Source organism: Pezoporus flaviventris, unplaced genomic scaffold (genome assembly GCF_033815535.1).
Source record: "Pezoporus flaviventris isolate CSIRO_AGI_PZ_B2104156 unplaced genomic scaffold, CSIRO_AGI_Pfla_v1 ptg000066l, whole genome shotgun sequence".
Taxonomy (NCBI): Eukaryota; Metazoa; Chordata; class Aves; order Psittaciformes; family Psittacidae; genus Pezoporus; species Pezoporus flaviventris.
Window position 1 is genome coordinate 9,147,923 of NW_026892614.1, and position 21,675 is coordinate 9,169,597.

Consider the following 21,675-nt stretch of genomic DNA (forward strand, 5'->3'; position numbering starts at 1 on the left):
AGTTTCCGAGGTTCCCATGTGAGGAAAAAGGGCACCTTTAAAAATCTGATAGCATTTTTGAGTTGGAAGTCCTATTCTTCTGTGTAAATGCGTGCATATTAACTTCATCCTTGTTGCTCATCTCTGCACATTGCACAGATATGAGCTATCTGGAAAGTGGAAAGCAATCTCGAAGTGAAAAGTCTGTGGCTGAACTTTAAGACGGTCTAAATTACAAACACAGAGTATGAGAATACTGAAGTACTGCTCATTGTGTGTTCTGTGTTTTTTCAATTCTGTAGCAAAGAGCCAGGACAACAGAGGGTGAAACGGTGGGGGTTTGGCATGGATGAAGCTTTGAAAGACCCTGTGGGAAGAGAGCAGTTTCTCAAATTCCTGGAGTCAGAATTCAGTTCAGAAAACTTAAGGTAAATGAGAGTGACTTTGGTTTTTACTACTTTGTAAGGTACATTGATGGTTTTTTTTTTGTCTGATGCTTTTCATTTTTTGAACCCTTAAAATATTTACCTCTCAGAATCCATTCATGCACATTGCCTCCTGCTCCCATATTCAGGCTGAGGGGAAGATTGATACAGTTAGCAGAGACTCAAATGAAGCATATTGTCCCATGCATGTCCAACATTTGGTCAAACTACCATGTAAGAGTTTTTCTCTCAGCTCATTTCATTAAACAGGTTTAAAACATTGATCTGTTCAAAGCCTGTTCAGTATATTTTATTAATCCAATATTATGAGAACAGTAAAATTAAAAGAGAGATTTTGTTAAAAAATAAATAAAGGATTTTAAAGTAAAATTCACAGACTCACTGTTGGTCAGGTCTGTTGGGAACATTGGTCTTTTAAGTATCTCCAACAAGATTCTAGTACCCGTGGATCTAACACAGCAAAAGCAGTGTGACAGCTGGCTCTCAGATTCCTCAGTAATCACAAAATGGAAAGGTGTTGCTATTATATGAGACTTAAATACTATTTTCTTTTGAAGTACATACACAGAATTACTTTTAAGTGAAGGACAACATTTATTTGATTCTAAACGATAGCCCATCCACTGGCTAATAGTATGTATTGCTGTTGCTGTTCTAAGGAAGACATGTCTTGGTAAGAATTACTTCAGAAGGATTAATAACAGCCTTTCTATAGATAAGACAAATTGTATGTAGTAAAAAAAGCATAGATGACATATTTTTCTGTTGTCAGATGTCATCTATATCACTTCCCATTTGCCAAAAGTTTAAGGAGTATAAAATCCTATTTGCACACATTCTAGAGCTCAGAAAAATCACAAATGACTTTTTTCTGTGACAGTTCTCAGTCTAAAGTGGTGCAGCATAGTCTTTCATACTAGTTACTTTTATGTAGCGTCTTGCAAGACCCATTTGGCATTTTGCGATATGGGTTCATAAATCCTGAGTAATTGCACAGACCTCCTTGTTAATGTAAGTTTATCAGCAGAATAACTGCAGGTGGACCATATTCATATTCAAATATTGAATTCAAACAGGCTGACTGTGCTCGTATTCAAGCACAGAATTTTGCATCATAAATTTATATTAGATACTTTAGACCTTATGATGTTTTCCAACTTCTTTGTTTGCCATTACCCTCATGAAAATATGGCCCAATCTATATGTGTATGTTGATAACTTCATTAGTGACAGATACAGATGTTTTTTAATTAAAAAATCCAAGCGATGAAATGAAATTTTAAAAATCAGAATAATACCAAGAAAAGAAAAGGTAACTTTTTTATTTCAAGAGCATCCTGGTAATTCCTTATGCAGAGCAGCTGTTCAAACACAAACCTCTTCCACTCAGTGTGTGCTGCACTTTATGCTTTTCTGTGATTAATTTGTCTCTCTGCCAACTAGACTGTTACCCACATAATCCCTAGGTCTTTCTTCTAATCCTATTTACAACACTAACCACAGGCAAACTGCAAGTGACTGATCCAGAAAAAATTCCCTAGAGAAATTTGTCCAGAGCTCATTCCTTGACATGTTGTCTACTTTTCTGTCTCTCTCTCTGAATTCTTATACTGGCATTATAAATTATAATATCTGAGCAAAGGTGAATCTGAGCTTAAAGTTTGTCCCTGGCAAGAATCAGGCAGGGAATCAAACTTGCACTGAAAAGGTGCTTTCTGTGATGATTAGCCGAAGGAAAACTGCCTCACAAGCTCAGAATTATCTTTCTAAAGTCTCAAAATGTAAGGAAATCAGTCCAGTATTAGGCTCACACAGTAAAGTCAGGTTAGAAAACATGATTTTTTAAAGCCTGTTATGTGTGGGAGTCAAAATGTTACAGATCTCAGTAAAAGAAATTAAAAGCTTGATGTTTTCAGGCATTATGTCTGAATAAAGCTGAAATTGAAAAGATCACCTATGTCTTTGCTCACCCTTTAACCCCATGGTGGCAATTTGTTTTTTTTTAGGGGAGATTTTTTTGGATTTGACAGCCACCATGAGAAAAAGATTCATTTCTGTCCATATCTTCTCACTCCAAAAAAGTGAACTTGAGTCAGTGGCTGGCTCTTGTCCTTTTTACAGATCTAATAGTGATAATGATGATTTACAACAAGCACAGTCAAACCTACCCTGAGATAGACAGCTGTGACCTTGAATTCAAGCTACCAAGTGCGGTACACAGGATACAGCAGGGAACTGCAGACACTACAGAGAGGTTCAGTATTAGCTAAGTCTCCCACCTCGCTTTGGTGAAAGAAATACTGAAACTGTGAAATAAGTCTACCAGATTCATCTTTTCTATTCAAGTGTGATTATGTTACATAGCTAAACGTCCCAGTGTTACTATTTCGTTAACTTGAACTGCGAGTGCCTAAGCTGCCTGAGAATCTCATTCTTATTGGATATAGATCCTGTCCTAAGAGACAGAACAAGGATGAAGAAACTTGAGTTGTGAGTTAAAACTAGGAAGAGTATAACAATTAGGAATTGTCTTGGGTTCAGCAGTAGCAGTCATGTTTTTTCCTTTGTGCTAGCTGGTGCAGTGCTGTGTTTTGACTTCCAGCTTGAGAACAGTGTTGGTGTAGCCGATGTTTTCAGTTGTTGCTAAGTGATGTTTACCCTGACCAAGGACTCTGTGAGGCTCATGCTCTGCCAGGGAGGAGGGGAAGCCGGGAGGAAGCAGGGACGGGGCGCCTGACCCGGGCTAGCCGGGGAGGTATTCCATACCACAGCACGTCATGCCCGGGGTGGGGGGTAACTGGGAGTTTTCTTGGCCGGTGGTATCGTATTCTCTTCCCTTGTGGTGATTTGTTGCTGGACTGTTCTTGTCTCAACCCGTAGGAGTTGCACCCTCTCGATCTTCCTCCCCGTTCCTCCGGGAGTGGGGAAGGGGAGAGGGGGAGAGCCCCGGTGCGGGGGGGGGGGGGGGGGGGGGATGGAGACAGACACGGACCTCGAGATTGTTGTCAGCTCGGCACCACTCACTGGGAGTGAGTGAAAAAGTTACCTGACAGGGTTTAAACCACGACAGGAATGCAACCAGGTTTCACCTTACTCTATCTCAAGGCTTTTTTCTTTGCCTGTAAATCGGGATTAATAGTATTTCACTCTCTAATGGGGTGTTTTAATGCATAGCAAAGGAATAAAACTGCCTAAGCAGTTCTCTCAGCGTGGTAGCTTCATTACAGTGACTGAAGTTTGCTAGCCCCCAGTTTGGAGTCTGCATTCACCTAATGCAGGCTATGACTTGTAATGTCTTGTTAGCATGAAGATTTTTTTTGAGGGATTGCTTTGTATGCTGCTCACTACACAAAACAAAGAGCTAATGAGACATACGATTTGGATAATAGATTTATAAATTTCCCACTGCCTATTACAAAAATGGTGGCCATCGTTTAAAATTCACAAGACATAAGTTTGAGCATGATCCAACACTACCAAGCATGGTCACAAAGCTGTCCAAGCACTGAAAAAGGACTTTTTAAAGACAGCAAGATAATGAAATGAATCTTACTGCTATATGGCACCTGTAAACCTAATTTTGTTACAAAAGAAAGAAAATCCCCATTCCTCTCCACATCTTTGCTTTGTCTGTAGTACTGCAGAATTCTTTGGAAAGTTAGTATGCATATGCTCACTGCAGGTTTGCTCCCCAGTGGTTGTTTTGTAGGAATTGCTGCCTAGATCTAAATGGTTTCAGGTCTGCCAACCTGAAAGCCTGTCCAAGTTGTCACGCAGTATTGCACTAGGTGCAATCTCCAAGGCAGAACTAAGACTGCAGAAGCCTCCTAGGATAGTGAAAGGAGAATGGTGTCAGGACATCTTCCATGATGTGCAGAAAGAAAAGCCACTGGCTCCCTTGCCCCTTCCTTTGATTCTTATTCATTAGCTTCCATAATATATGAGTAAATAGGGAATAGGGGCTTTGAGTTCCGGTTGTCCCGAAAAAGAATAAAGGGACTAAAGAGTTAGCTAGATTTAGATGTTTTCTCTCAATGAATTTTCTCTGACCATCCCCCTGCAGGCTGAGATTTTGTGAGCTGCTTATTTTGGACTCGTCCATTAAAGTTGTAGAAATGTTCTCTACATAGAGATAGAGGCTTCCATTATGTCCCATAGAAAAAAAAAAAACCAAAACCCTAACACATACACTACTGAACATTTGCAGTTGTGCCTACAGTGTGATTCAGTCACAGTGCTTAATTTTATGTTTAATTTACTTCGGTGGTTCTGGCTATTCTCCTAACACCATAACAATGCTTTTAGTTGAGAGGAGGGAGAATGGTGCTGTAAAATTCTTTTTAGTACAGCTTGTATCACTTTCATTTTTTTTGCTCTTTATTACTGATAACCACTCTGATGACTTTAAATGCAAGACACTTCTGTTTTCTCTGATGGTGGAGGTGTTCTGCATGTTATAATGTATGAAGATTGATTAACTGTAGTTGATGTCTGTCCTGCAAGTCTGAACAGAAGTGTTGGTAATGATACTTTCCCACACTGTGTGGGAACTGATAATGTTTATCCTTCACACTGTTTATTACATTGATTATGAGGCCCTGTTTTGGTTGCTAATAACTTGACCAAAATTTAATCCTCAAGGCTGAAATTGCCTGTTCTTTATTTCTAATTCAGACTCAAGCTTAAACTCCAAGTCCCAGCAATGTTGCCACTTCTTCAGATTAGATAAGGAACTAGTTGCAAGATTAAATGTTTTTCTCTGTCATTATATTGAAGATCTTCAGCCCTACCACGTCTTGAAGCTTGAAGTTATACTTGACAAGAAGGTGGACACCAGGAATCAGAGTAGTCTTTCCTATCTCTAAAAAAAAAAAGAATGGTAGCTGATTTTCTCCATGGAGTTTATTAAGGTTTTTGTTTGTTTTTGCTGAAAATGCTGAATGGTCTGTCCCCTGACCTGTTGTGTCACATGCACTGGGTGCAAAGCCCACATAATTCCCCCTTCATTGTCTCCACACTGCCTAAACCTCACACATTTTGTGGAGAATCACTGCAGCCTTCCTCTCTGTGTTCCTGTGTGCTAAGTTTAACTGATTAGCTTGATCTGGGATTTGCTGATGGCTACATCTGACATTTTGGTCAATTAATGGGACAGAACCTGTGTTGCAGCTGTGTTGCTGTGCTGTATATCTGGCAATGCCAGCATCACTTTGAAAATAATCCGGCTGGAGGACATAATCCCTAGATGTCTTGCAACATGAGTCTTACCATGTCATGTGGCTGGATGTGTAACTGTCACATGCTATACACTGTCACTCGGCTACACATCTGGTGTGTGACCCAGTGTGTGGCAGCCCAGATGATGGGACAGAAGACAACAGTAAGGTTTAGATCAAGCTACTCAGGTCTCTGTTCAAATGGTATTGAGCAGCTTCTACAGAGGTCTCACAGACTCCAGCTTTATCTGTGCTATTGGTTGCCATGGGATATTCAGAAAAGTTATTTTTGAAGACGCAAGAAGTGGCAGCCTTATTTCTGGAATTTCCTAACTTTGCATATTTGACTTTAACTCTGTGGGAGGAGGGCAGGCATTTTTTTCTTGAAAGATCAGTAAGTAGATTGAAATGTTAAGAAGTGTGTTAGCTGTAAAGCACCCTAGACATAACATACCACAAAAATCAGCATTTTCTTCCCACTTTACAGAGGTTTCTATATTTAGAACCTCACAGTTTCAATAGGTATTTTGAATGCTAATGTTAGAAGGGTAAAATAAAACTATTCTATCAAAGAGATGGTGTTCAGCCTCTAAGGAGCTGTCTATACAACCTGCCTATTCTATGCTGGAAGCTGAATGTGTCCTCAAATAAGTTAAATTTATCTTCCATCTATTTCCCCCTAATTGAGTATAACTTGCTATATGGAAACAGGTTACTTGCAAAAGAAAACAACATCCTAAGGCATGTTTGTGGTGACTGCCAGAAGTATTGGCAGTGATATAATGGAACAAACTAGAATGTGACAGCGTTGAGCTAGACCTTGTTTTTACAAAGAACATCCTTCCCTTTCATTTTTCTATCCCTTACCTGACTTTGACACATATGAGTTATCAGTCAGTCCCAGAAGATGCATTTGAAGGGGTAAGCACTGCAGGATACACACTTTTAAATGCAAATATCGAAAGCAGCTTAAGGAAACCAAAGTAGGTTGCCTGAATTTGACAGACTGAACTGAATTAGAGTTTGTGAGCTGTGCAGCTTTTAAAGATGAGTTATGAGGCCTCTGTGCTTACTGCATTGCCACCAGATTCTCATGATACGTCCTCAGGCTCTGTGCTGATCTATGTTCAATTCACATTGCAGTTCACAGGGATAAGTGATGCTACCCAGAATTTTTGAAACTGAAGTTCTGTTGGCACAGACTCCCTTTGTGACCTTGAGAAGCCATTGTACATTATTACTTTATTAACACATTAGCAAAAGTGGAACAATATTACTTCTCTGTCTCTTGGAGAATCTTAAGGGATCAATAGATAGATAGATTGTCCTTAGCTCATGGAAATTGAAGAGCGTAGAGATACCTGAAAGTCATCTCAGTAGAGTGAAGCCATAATGGCTTGTGAGCAATGAGCATGGGCTCCTTCTGTCTGTGTTACAAAGGAGTTTCAAAACAGGACTATGAAGGACTAATTCATCACAAGTAAGGAATGTCTTACAGGAGGAATGCTGTAAGGTTTCCTTTGCTATGCTTTACTATCCTCTTTTAAGAGTTGCTGCTGTTGAGGGTGGTATCATTTTCCTTTCTTGGGGGGTCTGAGTACAGATCCTTCACCCTGTCCCATCTTTGTTTAACTAAGCTAAGAAAACTGTTCGATGTCACAAAGTAAGCCAGGCATTGTCTCAGCATTGGGTCCTAGTTGAATTTAGAAATATTTTGTGCAGTGAGCTAGTCTGAACACCCATAGAAGAAATAATGATAAAACAATCATAATAGCAAATGAAAAGTAATTATCAAACATAAAGCTAGCCAGCTGTGTTCTCAAAGTGCTCAAGACCTTTTTAGTGGTCCTGCTCCAGACTGAGTGCAAACGGTACAACAAACTGGCCTGCACTGTATGTAGCTGCCCAGTGCTGGTTTGCTCAGAAGCAGAAAAGAAGAGAGAATGGGTACTTCCATTTAGCATTTTAATAAAAATATGTATAGGAATACAATACTGAAGAAATAAATTAAATTATAGTGAGCAAAACAAATGCTTTACCAGTTTCTACATGATCTGTGAAGTATTGGTAACAAAATTACACAGTTTATAGTTTAGCAGGGCTCCGAGAGATTCATGTAGATAGCAAGAATATAAGTTCTCATTATTTTTTGAAAGAATGTAAAAAAGCAGTAGATTTATAGGCAATATAAGCGCTGTGGTTCAGGTGAAATGAAATCTCAGTTTAATTCCAGCTGAATGAAAACCTTCCCATAAGCAAGTTACACATATGTAAATAATGAAGGATTTTCAACCTGTCTCATGAAGAGGCTTGTAATAATTGCTTCTCAACATGGTTGGATTGCCTAAGACGGTATATCAAAATGCTGATCCCTACATAAAATCACAGTTTTTTCTTAATTTAGCATGGTTTAGATTAAAACTTTAGTTCATTTTTTTTTCTTAAGAACAATGAAAAGTTTGAACTCTTCATTAATGATTATACTGAATTGGAAGTCATGATGCTATATTGTGCCACAGGTTCTGGTTAGCAGTAGAAGACCTGAAGAAGAGGCCTATCCGTGAAGTTCCTACTCGTGTCCAAGAAATCTGGCAAGAATTTCTTGCTCCAGGTGCACCCAGCGCTATCAATCTAGATTCAAAAAGTTACGACAAAACCACGCAGAATGTAAAGGACCCTGGAAGATACACATTTGAAGATGCTCAGGTCAGTTTGCAGTCCTGTTTGGGGACATTTGAAATAGAATATTGTCTAGTGAAATATATTTACAAAGGAATAAGATATATTTGGGAATTAAATGGTAATGCTGTTTCTTAAAATGCCATTTTGGCAATGCAGATGTGTAACATTCTTTCTTTCATGAGGCCTATGAATTATTAAAACTTCATGAAACTTCTGCACCTGGTATGGAGTCACCAAGTGACTTCAAATAAAACACAGCATTTGATGCGGTGAAAATGGTATTTTCATGTTCTTGGTTTTTTAATTTTCTTATTCAGTCACATTTAAAGTCCCCCCCCCCCAATTTTTAGTTCTCAAGAGCTCCCTTTGAAAGACTTATCTTGATACAGACTGAAAATCAATTCTTGCAATGCACGTCCAAAAGTGTTATCATTTGTAGGATTCTTAGGTTCCTGTCATGAAAAGAATATGACCTATGTGAGAAATAACATTTTGTAACAGCTTGTGCAGAAGTATCATATTTCATGGATGTATATTCTATACCTTATTAAACTACTATCTACAAAATATGGGGCAAAGATCCTAAAGATCTTTTCTTCAGTAATCAGTATTACAACAGTAAAGAACAGTCTGTAAATGTCTGATTTGTCTTTTGGGGGTCTGATTTAGTCACAATTTGAATTCTATCATCAAAAGATACTCTTCACCAGAGCTATATTTGTGAAAGTGCTTATATTTTTGAGTTAGGAATTAAAAGTTAAAAAATCAGAATGGTAAAATAGAACTCTGGGTTTTCCTCAGAAGAAAAACCAATTACTTCTGCATTAAATGTGACACTTCATGTAACTTATAACTTAATATTTCATCTTTGCAGACTTCTAAGAAAAGCAATAGAAAATAATTGGATTCACAGTAAAAGCAGTAGAACTGGTACCATCCTCCCTTTTTCATCAGCAGCCCAGTGATGAGAATTTAATTATTAATGCAAAGTGAAATGGTGTCAAAAGGAGAGATTGCGATCATATCCCTGCAGAATTTCCTACAGCTTGATTATTAGGTCATCATCTTGGGAGTCAGGAGATGGTGCTGCAAGTCCCACAAAGGAGAAAAGGGAATTGAATTGGGACTTTCTATTTTTGGCAAAGTGTGTCTGCCCTAAATAGGAGGGGGATTAATTCTACCACCTTTACATTTTGCTATTGTAAGAATAATAACCTATAATACAGCAATAATGTTTTCAATAGACGCTATGTCATGCTCAATGTTTTGAAGTACTCTGCCTTAAGCCAGACACATAGGTTTTCCTTGCATCTGCTGACCCCCATGAGAGTTAGGAATGCAGCATATAGCGAAGGCTTAAGTTACACAAATAAACAATTTAGCAAGATTAAAGGTTTTAAAAAAATATGTCTTCGCAGTTGAGTCAGTAAAGGACAACTGAATTCCTTGTCAGTACCAAATTTATGTTTTTTTAATAGGTGTAAAATTTCAACACCATTTTACTTCCAGATCTCCCTGGGCTTTTTTATGAAAGGCATGGAATATGCAGCCCTTATGGAAGCAGGACTTTTCCTCCTGTCAGACTTCCGCTTATTTGATCCAGTTCAGCATACAACTTGAAGCTGGAAGCCTCCATTTCTCTGGGAAAGGGGGCAGACTGTACCTGTGGTGTTCTGACTTGAAGCTTTAGGACATTGTTACTGAACGCGCCACCTGAAGTGGCAGGGTTTTGTCAGAGGTAGGGCTCTGCCCCTGCAGTGGGCTCTTTATGGCTTGCCAGTTGGGAAGAGACCACTTATAAGTCATTCTGGTAGCCAGCAGGTCATTTAACTGGGGTTAAAAATGTTTTGAAAAGCATTTCTGGACTTGAAAGATGATGTCATGGAACTCCTTGTCAAATGAAAGTGATACATAAGTAAAAATAGACTGATCGTGCTAAATAACATCCAGCCTCAATTCTCAGCTCATGCGCATTAGCAATACAGCCTAATTTATTCTTGCTTTTACGGGATTGATATTTTGCACAGAAATAACATTCTAATGCCCGTTACCATTGATATGTAGAACAGGAGCAGAGTCCTTTTTTCTCTCTGTTGGCTGTATTGGCTGCTTTTGTAGAAACGGAGTGGAATAAAAACTCCCCAAATTAACCAACCTAAGTTTTGAATATATACCAGCATTTCTCTCCTTAGTGCAAGAAATACAGTGAAAGGCACTTAGAATCATTTCTAGACTTTCTAATACTAAAAAAAAATTAAAAACTGCTTTAATTTAACCTTGCCCTAATTTTCAAGCAAGGTCATTTGTTTTTTTTTTTTTTGTTTTGTTTGGATTTTTCTTTCCTATTCTCTAATTTTATGCAGTACCAAACTGATAAACAGTATTTATTTTACAGTTTATCTGTTATTTTGTGGTTGCTGCTACAACTTTCCTACAGTAAAGGGTAGGGTTTAAGTAAAAAATAAACCAGATACAGCTAACACAATTCAGTAGATTGTTTAAAAATACTTTGGGTGGTATTTCCTATTTTTATAGCTTTTTCTACAAATCTCTCTCTTAACATTATAGACAGTTTTTCATATTTCACAGAAATTAGAATGCTCAAAAAAAAAAGAAAAACTCACAAAAAAACCACTCTAGAAACTGTCCGTGTCATTTGTTTTCTGGATAAGGTTTTCCAAATTTTCATATGCCTCTGAAGAATAAATACTTGGAAATTGAATTAGCCTGGTTTTCAATTTGCATATGTATTTTCCTTATTATATTGTCAGCTGAAAAGCAAACTAAACATCTGTTCAGAGGATGTTTTCAAGAGTAGCAAGGGGATATCCTCTCTAAACTAACCTGCTATCCTGTAAGACTTCCTATTCAAAATAGTGCTAGCTGGTACACATTCCACAACTGAAACATATATGAATGCCTCCTATTTTGCTTAGGTCTTCTTTTATGGGAGTAACAGCTCCTTCTTTCCCTTTCAGGAGCACATTTACAAACTGATGAAAAGTGATTCTTATCCTCGTTTTATACGATCCAGTGCCTACCAGGAGCTGCTACAGGCCAAGAAAAAGGTATTGGTCCATCTTGCCTTTGTCTTGCCACTGTGCAAAGCAGTGGTTATGTTTGCAACAATACTCAGTCTTCTCTCCCCTGTGCCAGTGCAACTGGATATCTGGTAGGTGACCAGCTTGGCGTGTTTGGAGGGTCACATACACACAGGAGTTTGATATACATATATGTGTATATATCCTGCATGTGGGCATGTTTCAATAAGTTAATCTAGCAAAACTTATTTTTATTTTTACATCCCATATTGTACTGTTTTCTCTGTTATGAAGCACCTTAAGTTGCAAAGTGCTTTACAAATACATTAAAAAAATAAAATAAAATCCCGGAAGAATAGTCTTTCATGTTTGCAAGTTTGCTTATGTAATAATTGTTGTTCTCTTTATTCCACCTATAAACAGAATGCGTTTAGAAACAATCTTACTCATATAAATAACTTCTAATTTCAACTAGAAATACAGGGGCTTCCTAATTCTCTTTCTTTCCCTATTGTTACATGAATAGTTTTGAGTAGGGTAGGAATCTGACTTAAAAGACTGATCATGTCACACTTCAGCAAACAGAAGCTCATGTCTTGGTATGTAATATTTGATTAAAAAAGTCCAGATTGTGGAATGAGTTTTGAATAGACACAGCCCAGAGTATGTGGAACAACTTGTGCAATGCAGTCATGATAAAAACTTTTATTAGTGGGCTCTAAATAGTAATCTGCTAGAACCAGCTGGGAGCCCTGTGCCTTGCAAAATCAGGGCCCTGATCATTGCTGGAACAAGGTAGTTACTAACACCATAGCATTCTACTGTTTATAATGACAACCTAAAATTATATGAAAGTACTGTGTGATTTTGTTTTTTGTTCAAACATTGATTTCTGAAGATCCAATATAGAGAGAGATGTTGAAAATACCAGAAAGCTACAACTGTCCGTGTGAAGTCCTTAAGTTTGTGAATGTCAGTTCATTAACACAAGATGTGCACTTCATTATTTCTTTTTATTTTCAGTTTTTCTTTAAATCAAACCAGTTCAATCCCCATGAAAATTTTTTTTGTTGAATACTCTATCCGCTTTGCCCATCCCCTGTTTTTCAGATTCCCATAGCTTCATACCTGTGTTTGCTTCCTGATTTATACAAACCTTGTTTTGCAGTCCATTGTTTCATCAATCTTTCTTTTCTACTCCATTTTTTCTTGCTTTTCTTTTTCTCGTCCTTTTTATTTTGTTTTCTTTTATTATTATTATTATTTTAAATTTAAGTTGGAAAACACTCTGGATCGTCGAACATCTTTTGAGAAATTCACACGCAATGTGGTAAGTTTGTTGCCTCTGAAGACTAGTAAACTTGATGGGACATCCTTCTCCCCTTCCCCTCACTGACCCTATTTTCCCTTTTTGCTTATTTAACCTGACAGTTAAAAGTGTATTCATCACAGTTTGTGAATTTTCCTAGGAATGTCAGTTTTATAATGTGCTTTCATTACAACCCCTCCTCCCTAGTCCCTTTCCCACTGACCTCAGTAGTCTCACATGGAGGAATGGACCTTTGGGAGCCATGTTTTTTTCATTGGGAAGCATGAAATTATTCACTTTTTATTTTTTTTTTTTTAATTGTAGAATCTGTGAAAACCTGCTTGGTGTTGTTCCTTTTTCTGGTACCTCCAAAAATACTGAGTCTAACACTGTTTGAATGCATTAGACTTCAATGCTCTCTCCTTTTTATTAAACTAAAAAGGAGCTTGTCCTTTTTTTCTTTTTTTTTTTTTAAATTTGGCACAGGGAAAAATAAGCTATAATAATTCTCCCATCTTCCTTAATGTCTAGCACAGCTTCTTCTGGACCAAAGAATTCATGCTGATGGTGTGCAAGGGTTTGATTGGGATTTCATTTTGATAATGGACTACAAGAACTAATTTTTTTAATATATAATTTTCAGAAGCTGTTTCACAAAGGTAATAATGAAGGCTGGTAAATTTGCAGTGGGCATTCTCCTGCCACCTGCCAAAAGATCCACTGATTTCCTGATATGTGGGATTCTTTTTACTTATCCAGTTTCTTTGGACTTTTTTAAACATTGTGAAAGTGCAAACTAAAGCATTCAACGCATTTATTTTTGTAGGGCAGAAACATCCCTATTTTCCCATGCCATAAAAACTGTACACCAACACTGAGGGCGAGCACTAACCTGTTATGAAAGAGGTAGAAAGATCTTGGATTATACTCAAGTTTGTCTGCATTGTCTGTTGAATTGTGCAGGTGACGCTGCTGTGTGTGTGTGTGCGTCCGTGGCTTTTTTGTGACCTGGTTAGTGGATCTGTGTGTATTGAAATGAAAAATATGAGAGCTTTCAGCAAAGATCATGGTTTTTGTTTTTTAGTTCCTAGGGAAGGAGAAGCAGTTCTCAGAAACTGCCTCCCCTATAATGAGGCTCAAGAGTATTTCCCCCACTATTTAAAATATATATATGTATATATATACTTTCTAGTAACCAAAAAAATAAACACAGTGAAAGAAGAAAATTTTGTGAGGCTGTGGGAATATCTCACATGTTAAAACAAAACCGTAATTCTTTAACCTTTCTTATAGGTAAAGGCTTCCTGTAATATGCTTTGAATCCACTGTAATCAGGAAGAAATTTGGATTCAATGGGACAAAGTCAGTAAAGGACACTAAAAAGTAAATAAACAGTCACAAAGGAAACTATCCCAATGATTGAAACAAAAACCCCTCTATTTTGCATGGTGGTGTTGCCATAGCATGTTGCAGTGTGATTTGTGTGTTGTCTAAGCAGGTTGATTGACAAAACAACATTGTACATGATAAAAATTGTACATGGTAGTTACATGACAATCCCCGAGGAAGTTTCATATGAATAAAGAGCCTGTGTTAATAAAAGAGAGTGTGCAGAGTAGGTAGTGCATCTGGGACCTCTGAGACTCAGGCTTGTTCCCAGTCATGGTGCCTGGCAAGCATCAGTAACAACTTTTATTCATGAGAGTTTAAATAGCCCACAGATCAGGAGCTGGTTGTGGTAAAGAGTATGTAAACAGATGGCTATAAGGAAAAAAAATAGCAAGCTGCAGACAGATGTGAGGAGAATACAGCACAAAAAGGAAAAAACTGAAGACAGACTGGGAGGCACTAAGAGGACTCTCTGATAATCCCTCTTAGAGCAGTGTTACTGATCAACCAGCAGTTCTGTGCACAAACACTGAAGCATTATGCCCTGCAGGTGTGCCCAGTTTTCATCGTGTTAATCTCAGGGCAGAAGTACCAGAATAGCAGGATGCCAGAGATGCAAGGCAGGCCCAGTAAACCAGCTGTGAGCTAGAAATGGGAATGAGGATTTCTGGATGTGAAGTGTTAGTGCTTCAGTAGAAGATGGTGGTTGTTTTTTCACAGAGCAAGCTATAAAATAAAAACTGTGGTTTTGCTTTTCCTCAAACTACTACCTGTGAATCCGGGTGGAGTCTGTCAAGTCGTGTCAGGTATCAAAGTAAAACGTCACTGCTAGATCTATATCCTCCATTAGATTGGCAGCTCTGAGGCTTGCAAATTAATCCACTCTGTCAGGATGCTCAGGTGCAAACCTTTTCTCCAAGACAACTGACTTCACATCACCCACTGCCCCAGGAACCCTTGCCACCAGGCATCCTTGTTCTTCTGTTCTTATTCCCACTTATGATGAGTTTATAATATGTAATTATCTACCCTGGTACAGCAGGGTATGAGGGAAGTGTTTCTCAGAATATCCCACAGTGGACTGATTAACTTGTTCAACTGTGAAGTGAGGGACTGAGGTATAGATCTGTTCTTCTGATTAATACAGAAAATAGGTGTGAAACAGGTCTTCTACAACCTGGATAAACGCTGTCATTGCTGAATGATTTTGTTAGATGAAAATTACAATTTCTCTTCTGCTCTGATGGATTAGAAAATTTAGACTAATTTTCACTGGTTTCTTTTTTCTCACATATCAAAGTGGGTTTGTATTGAACTAAATTAGACCTCAGCTTTTTCCATCTGAAGTGTTTAAAAAACCCCAGGAACCTTGCTTGTGTCTAGGGACTGAACCTGAGAAGTTGACCTCGTAATTCATAACCTGATTTTTTTTAAGACAAAGACTATAAGAGGCTCCTGATCAGTGATACCTGAAAGTGGGTTATACTTGCTACATAAAGCATTTGTTAAAATAGAAAGTTTAGAAATTTTGTAAAGACAATCCCTCTGTACTGCTCCTGGAATTAAGTGTAAATAACCTAGTGTATTGAGTCATTGTTCTAGTCTGATGGGGAAAATATAAACGTGGAGTTATATACATGGAAAAACCCTAGGCTCAGCTCTGCATTTCTTCGACAATGGAGAGTTTTCTTTCCAGAAAACTTTGAATAAGCTGCTGCACTTTATGAAAGCCCTAAATGCTCAGTTTAAAAAACATCGTCTAGCTTGCTCTGTAGATTTTATTGTGCAAAATCACTAATGCCCTTGGCAGTACACAATAGACAATATTAATAGTGTTAGAAACAGGTCTGATTCACATACAGTATAGATGAAGTGATAGCAAACTGGCATTTGCTATGCATAATATTTATTATCTAACACTTTGTAGTAAGCACAGCCATCTTTAGTTTGCCTCATTTATTCACACTCCAGGGAACTGCATGGAAATACAGAGCCCATACACATCAGCACCACTGGAATGATGCCGTTAGATAAGTGCATTGCCTTGGAGTAACATGGGCAACCACAAGTGTCACAGCTCTGACTCCAAGGCATGGGAGCAGTGACAGTGTGCTCTGTGCTCCCCCCTGCCCAGCCAGCTCAGCCACTCAGGTTTTCCTTTGGGAATAATTAAGGTCTAGTCACCTGCAGCTCCCTAAGGAAGTGAGTACAGAAGCTAAAGGCATAAGGCAGGGAGACTGAGAATTTCACTGGTTGCTACAGTAGTGGAGAGAGGGAAATCAGATGTTTCTGTGTCATTAAAAAAATGAAATTCTTTTGAAGAGTTCACATGGGAAAAAACATTAGACCATTTCATGCATGAGATGGGAAATGTGAAGGCCATTGAAAACAGCGCATTTTCGGAGGCTCAGTCCAATGTCACCTGACATAGAAAATTACGGTTTAAAGATGGAAATTAAAACTCATAGCTTCCTCAATTCTTATCAGTGAGGGATAAACTTTCTAGATTAAACCATTGTAACCTCTTGTCATGTTAAAATCTGTCCCTTTATTGAGAAAGAAGGCAGACAATACTTCAATTTAATCAAGGATTTTTTTGTATATGCACAGGTAAAACTTACTTACACAAGGCTCTATTGTGCCAGACCATAAGTCCATCTAGCACTGAAATGCTGCTGACGGCTAGATTTTTCTTCAAAATATCATTGTGAATAAGCTTCAATGCAGTATCACGTTTGGGACTTCATGTTCAGTGTACAGTCATAGAAGAAATCCTAACTAGTCTTTGAACTTACTTCAGGTCATTCCTAAAATTTACATAAAAAATAGTCAGAAAAAAAAATAATCACAAGGCTTCTTCTTTGACAATAATAAAAATAATAAGTATTTATAGAAATTAAGGCTTTTTCCATTTCAGGAGGAAGATGCCTTATTGATTTTTAATTAAAAAGAACTGATGAATTAATGGAAATTTTTAGTTTGAACTTATAATTAATCAAAAAATCTGGTTATGGGGTTTTTAGGAATGATGCCCAAGCTAATGAGGAAAATCAAGAAGAGCACCTGTAAGACATGCCAGTGTGGACTAGCCTTCTTGTCCTGCCCTGCAGTGACTGGAGCAAAGCTGTTTTGCTGGAAGAGAAGAGCTGGAGTAGTACTTGCACAGCCAGGTCCCTCTAAGTGAGGAGCCAGTGTGTACTGTTCAGGTGTTAGGCCAGTGTCTGCCATTTTCCACCTGACAAACATTTACCTGAGTCTTAAGCTACTTGCAGGAAGGAGAACTGCTGAGAGGTATAAAAACCCGAGGGGTCAAGCCTAGGACAAGTATACTAAATATATTTTAGTTCATTGGTGCCTTGGAAAACCTTATGTGTTACCCCACGCTTCAGATACACCCCATCTGGGAAGAGTTTGTAGTTTAATCACAAGTGAGAGCTACTCATCAGTAAATGTAAAGATCAGTGCAAAATGAGAAAGAAACTGGAAGTGTCAGCCAGTTTGGAATGAGCTTAAATAGGAACACAGTCACTCAGCTGCTGCCTTCCTGTCTATGGACTGCTCCAGAAAACAGTATGGCCATAATGAGAAATGAACAGAGGACTGCAAATCCCTGCAATAAGCAAAAGGATTTTCCTCCACATGCAACCACTTAGCACTGCAGCTGCGCTGACAGCTTGAGCCCCAAATTCAGTAAGTGCTAACCTGCTCCCCCTCTTCACACGTCTGAAAGAGAAATACACCTGCATGGGTGGCTGAGAGCAATGTCCTGTGCTCCCGGGGAAATCAAAGCAGAATCCTGACCTGCTGCATGGTGCTAAAGCAGTTCCCCTGTGCTCAAGGAGCAAAAGCTGCCTAATCTTAGAAAGGGACTTACTGTTTCTGCTCCTGTGCCTCTCCAGATGTGCTTCTCTCAAGGGCTGTTTCTATACTGGCTCGGTATGTGATGCACTGCAATGTCACTTGGGAGCTTCCCCTGCTGATGCTGGCTGAGCTGCCACCTGGCTGCAGGTGTGTCATGGATAGGGATAGGATAGCGAGAGCAAGAGAGTCGATTCTCTCTCTGCATCTTATTTTGCTCACAGCAGGGTTCACACTGTTTCTCTGTTTCCTAGTCAGATGCATGAAGTTCTCATTTCTAGTCCTACCAGCACTGGTCCTGGGGAGTAGCACCTGTGCTGGCAATAAAGAAGCATGAAAAAGGAACCATCGAGGTTGCTTAGCAGAAAAGAAGAGAATCTTCTAAAGAGAAAAGATTTGATCTTCCCATACCATACATTTCAGCTCTAGTCCCTATATAAATTGCATATTGATTTCTTATAAGCCACAGAGTTGTTGCTGACTTGTTTGCCAGCTAATTTGAGACGTTAGTGTCATGATGCATAAATAGGTCAGTCAGCACGTTTGTATTTAGCAGCTTAAACATCTGCACATGATTTTGTAATTTCCATCCTAAATTCTCTGAAAGTACAGATAGAAGGACAATTCTATGTTAAACAGTTTATACACTAAAGTAGGGACTGAACACTGAGGCCAATTGATTTAGTATTCCTAGATGTACTTGTTAAACTGCTGTGCTGCCTCCTCAATCTCTGACACCCTTGTCAGGATATGCAGTTCTCATTTTAGCTAGTGTATTATTAGTAAAATTGTTAAATAGCTTCAATTCATATGTCCAAAGTGCACCAGTACAGTCCAAAATCATGTTCAGAATTTGGCCATATACTTCTAAATATTAACGGCAAGAATATATTGAAAAATATTAAGGATCTCCTTTCCATTCTTCAGAAAAATATCTGCTACTAATTCTGACTTCTTTTCCAATTGTTCTTTAATCTCATTAGCACAGGAAACATTTCCCTATGTGTGATGATTCATATGCTACACTTCTAAAAAGTGGATTATTAGATGTATTTTCCCAAATCAAAATTTGACTTGTGGAAATGCTATTAACACTGTATCTGAAAGAAATAGCTAGGCTCAGCTTTTAAAATACAACCCACAAGGGGTGATCTTTACTTCAGCCTGTAAATTAAGTAAATCTGGAAATCTTCTGGAAGTGGTAATTCTGAAACCCTAACATACAGAGCTAAAGTAAAAGTATGCTCTGGAACAAAATTTGAAATAAACATTCTGTAAACTGAAAAATAACAAATCCCTGCAGACCTGAATAAAAAGGTGGGATAATTCTGTATTTGGGGCTGCCATGGATTCTGTGTTTAATACATGTGCTTATTTTCCCAATCACAGAACTAAGTATGATTCCGAGTAAACATGGAACGTCTCTTAAGGACAGTGTATCTTCTAAGCTATCACTTTTCCAACTATAAGATAAATTAGAACTATTAATACCTGGAAAAAGAACATATGTTGTTGTTGTTCAGGTGGAGACCTCATATCTGGAAGTGTAATATTCTCTGAGGCAGCAAAGGGAGGTGAAGGAGAGGACCACGCCAAGAATTTCCTATCAGTGTAGGGCTTAAGAGAAAAAGTATTCAGAGAACAGCAATATTCAGGAAGCAAGTGATGTACAACACAGGAAAAAAAAAGTCATGACAGCTGTCAGTATCTATAGGGGAAAATTCAAATAATATGTAGAATAAGGTTATACAATTCAGATCAACTAACAGCTAGGTTTTGTGCTGCTTTTAGGTCAAATCTTCCTAGTTTATGTGGTATCACAATTAATTCCTGAGATGCTAGAATTTTGTTGTGGATCATCTAAAAATGCCAGGAAAGGTGCAACTCCCAGATAATCAATTGTGAATAAAACCAATATTTGCACAGATTTTATCCCACAATAAAAGCCGGTGCAGCTTTGCAGTATTGAGCAAATAGTTTTACTAACTAGTAGAGAATACCTGGTTTGATTGTCTTAACTGATTTATGCAGGTCAGTGTTAAAGGGAACTCGTACATATCTACAGAAAGTAGCCAGGCCTATAGACCTCTAAAATTAAGCATAAAAACTTCATGAAAGGCAAAGTTAAGCATATGCTAAATATTTTCTGAGATTATGTCCAAGCTGACAATCATGAATTGCCTAACAATACACTGAATTTTGGACATGCTGTTTGAAATTGTATTCCAGTGCCACACAATTGTTGAGACTTTTTTGACTTTTTAAAAGGAAAAGATGTTTCACTATAAACAACTTTCCTGTTACATTAGAGGAAAACATAACTTAAGTGTTAACAAGGGTCAAGAAGCTGTGAATTTAATGTAGGTAAAAAGTGACAGAATTAAACCTAAATACAGGGCAGACTTCATGCCAGGAAGATCACTTTCTGTCTTCAGAAGCAGTGAGTATTAATACTGTCAGGTGATACAGTGAACCTGATGGATGGGCAGTGTAACCCAACACTGCAGATCATGAGTTCCCTTCAAAGTTGTACTGTAAGGGAAATACTCATCCTGTTTTTTTCACCTTGTATTTCATAGCACAAAATAAAATATTTACTCTTACTTTTGTGAAGACCTACTCTGATATACTGCATCTGAGCCAATGCTTGAAACAAGCTTGCAGATTCCTGTGAGCATAAATTTGATTAATAATGACAATAGATATTAAATTGGGGAATTCTACTGAGTTATAATACAGCAGATGACTTAACTCATTGATATGGCAGAATAAGTTAATTTACCATTTACTGCAGAAAATGTAACATCTCCCCCATAGCTACAGTATTTGTTACTGTAATCTCCTTGAAATCAGTTTCACTTTTCTGAGTTGTGCAGTTAAAATTAATACAGTAAATGTAAGTATTAAGTATCTAACGGGAGAGTTAGAGCCATCTTTTATTTAATGATATGATCTATTTGTGTTATCTTACCAGGGTATGCCAGTGGTATTTTGAGGAGTGATGTAAGCTTGCTGTGCCAGCTCTGCCTCTGTTGGATCAGAGTCATAGCAGGATGGCCCTAGGAGAGCTGTTTCTTTTATGTGGTCTTAGGAGAACTAATTCCTGTTATATGGCTTCATGGTTTTTGTCTGGCTCAGCTAAAGCTCAAATCTGCCTGAAATATACCATGGTGACACACCCAACACCATCCTCTTCATGCTGTAGGCTTAACTCTTATGGGCCAGTCATTATAACTTGTTAAAAGAACGTACGGTAAAACTGAAACTGCATCCTTGCAAAAGGAGTTATGATGAGGAAAATAAAAGTGTGGAAATCCAAACACCTTCAAAGCAGTGTTATGCAGTCACATGTGGTACACTTGACCAATGTCCCTAAATAAAGTCTCAGCAAACCAATAGCTGCATTCATGAAAAAGCTGCTTTCCCACCTACATGCAATCTGCCTCTTACTTTCTTACCTTAACTTTAAAGTAGCTTTTTGTCTTCTGTGACAGAGCTACTGCAGTTTGCACGTTCATCTTTGTAGCACAAGGCACTCTTACTTCTTCAAGTTCTGAGTATGACTGACAGCAAAACCCTCAGCATTAGTTTATCATCAGCCAAAACCAATCTCGTTCAAAAATGGCCTTTAAATTTGCTGGTTTATTCTGTGAAACAACCTGGCTGGCTGCAGTGCAGGTATTTTCAGCATAAGGGTTTCCAGTGGTTTAAGATTTGACAGACTCCAGTTGGTGCCCCTAGTTATTTGACAGTGA

At 38.2% G+C, this 21,675-nt stretch overlaps 1 protein-coding gene across 7 annotated transcripts in view; it reads left to right on the forward strand.

Moving 5' to 3' along the window:
* RGS7 (regulator of G protein signaling 7) overlaps positions 1-21,675 on the forward strand; it is a 261,029-nt gene that overhangs the window by 221,000 nt on the left and 18,354 nt on the right. For 4 of the 7 annotated variants that reach the window (XM_061471177.1, XM_061471174.1, XM_061471176.1 and 1 more), the window contains 3 exons: positions 282-407; positions 8,161-8,347; positions 11,302-11,391. In XM_061471177.1, coding sequence (XP_061327161.1) covers positions 282-407; positions 8,161-8,347; positions 11,302-11,391 — 403 coding nt within the window. Of the gene's footprint in view, positions 1-281; positions 408-8,160; positions 8,348-11,301; positions 11,392-12,640; positions 12,695-13,499; positions 14,057-21,675 lie in introns of all 7 variants that reach the window. The other 3 variants (XR_009746551.1, XR_009746552.1, XM_061471175.1) reach the window with 3 other exon arrangements.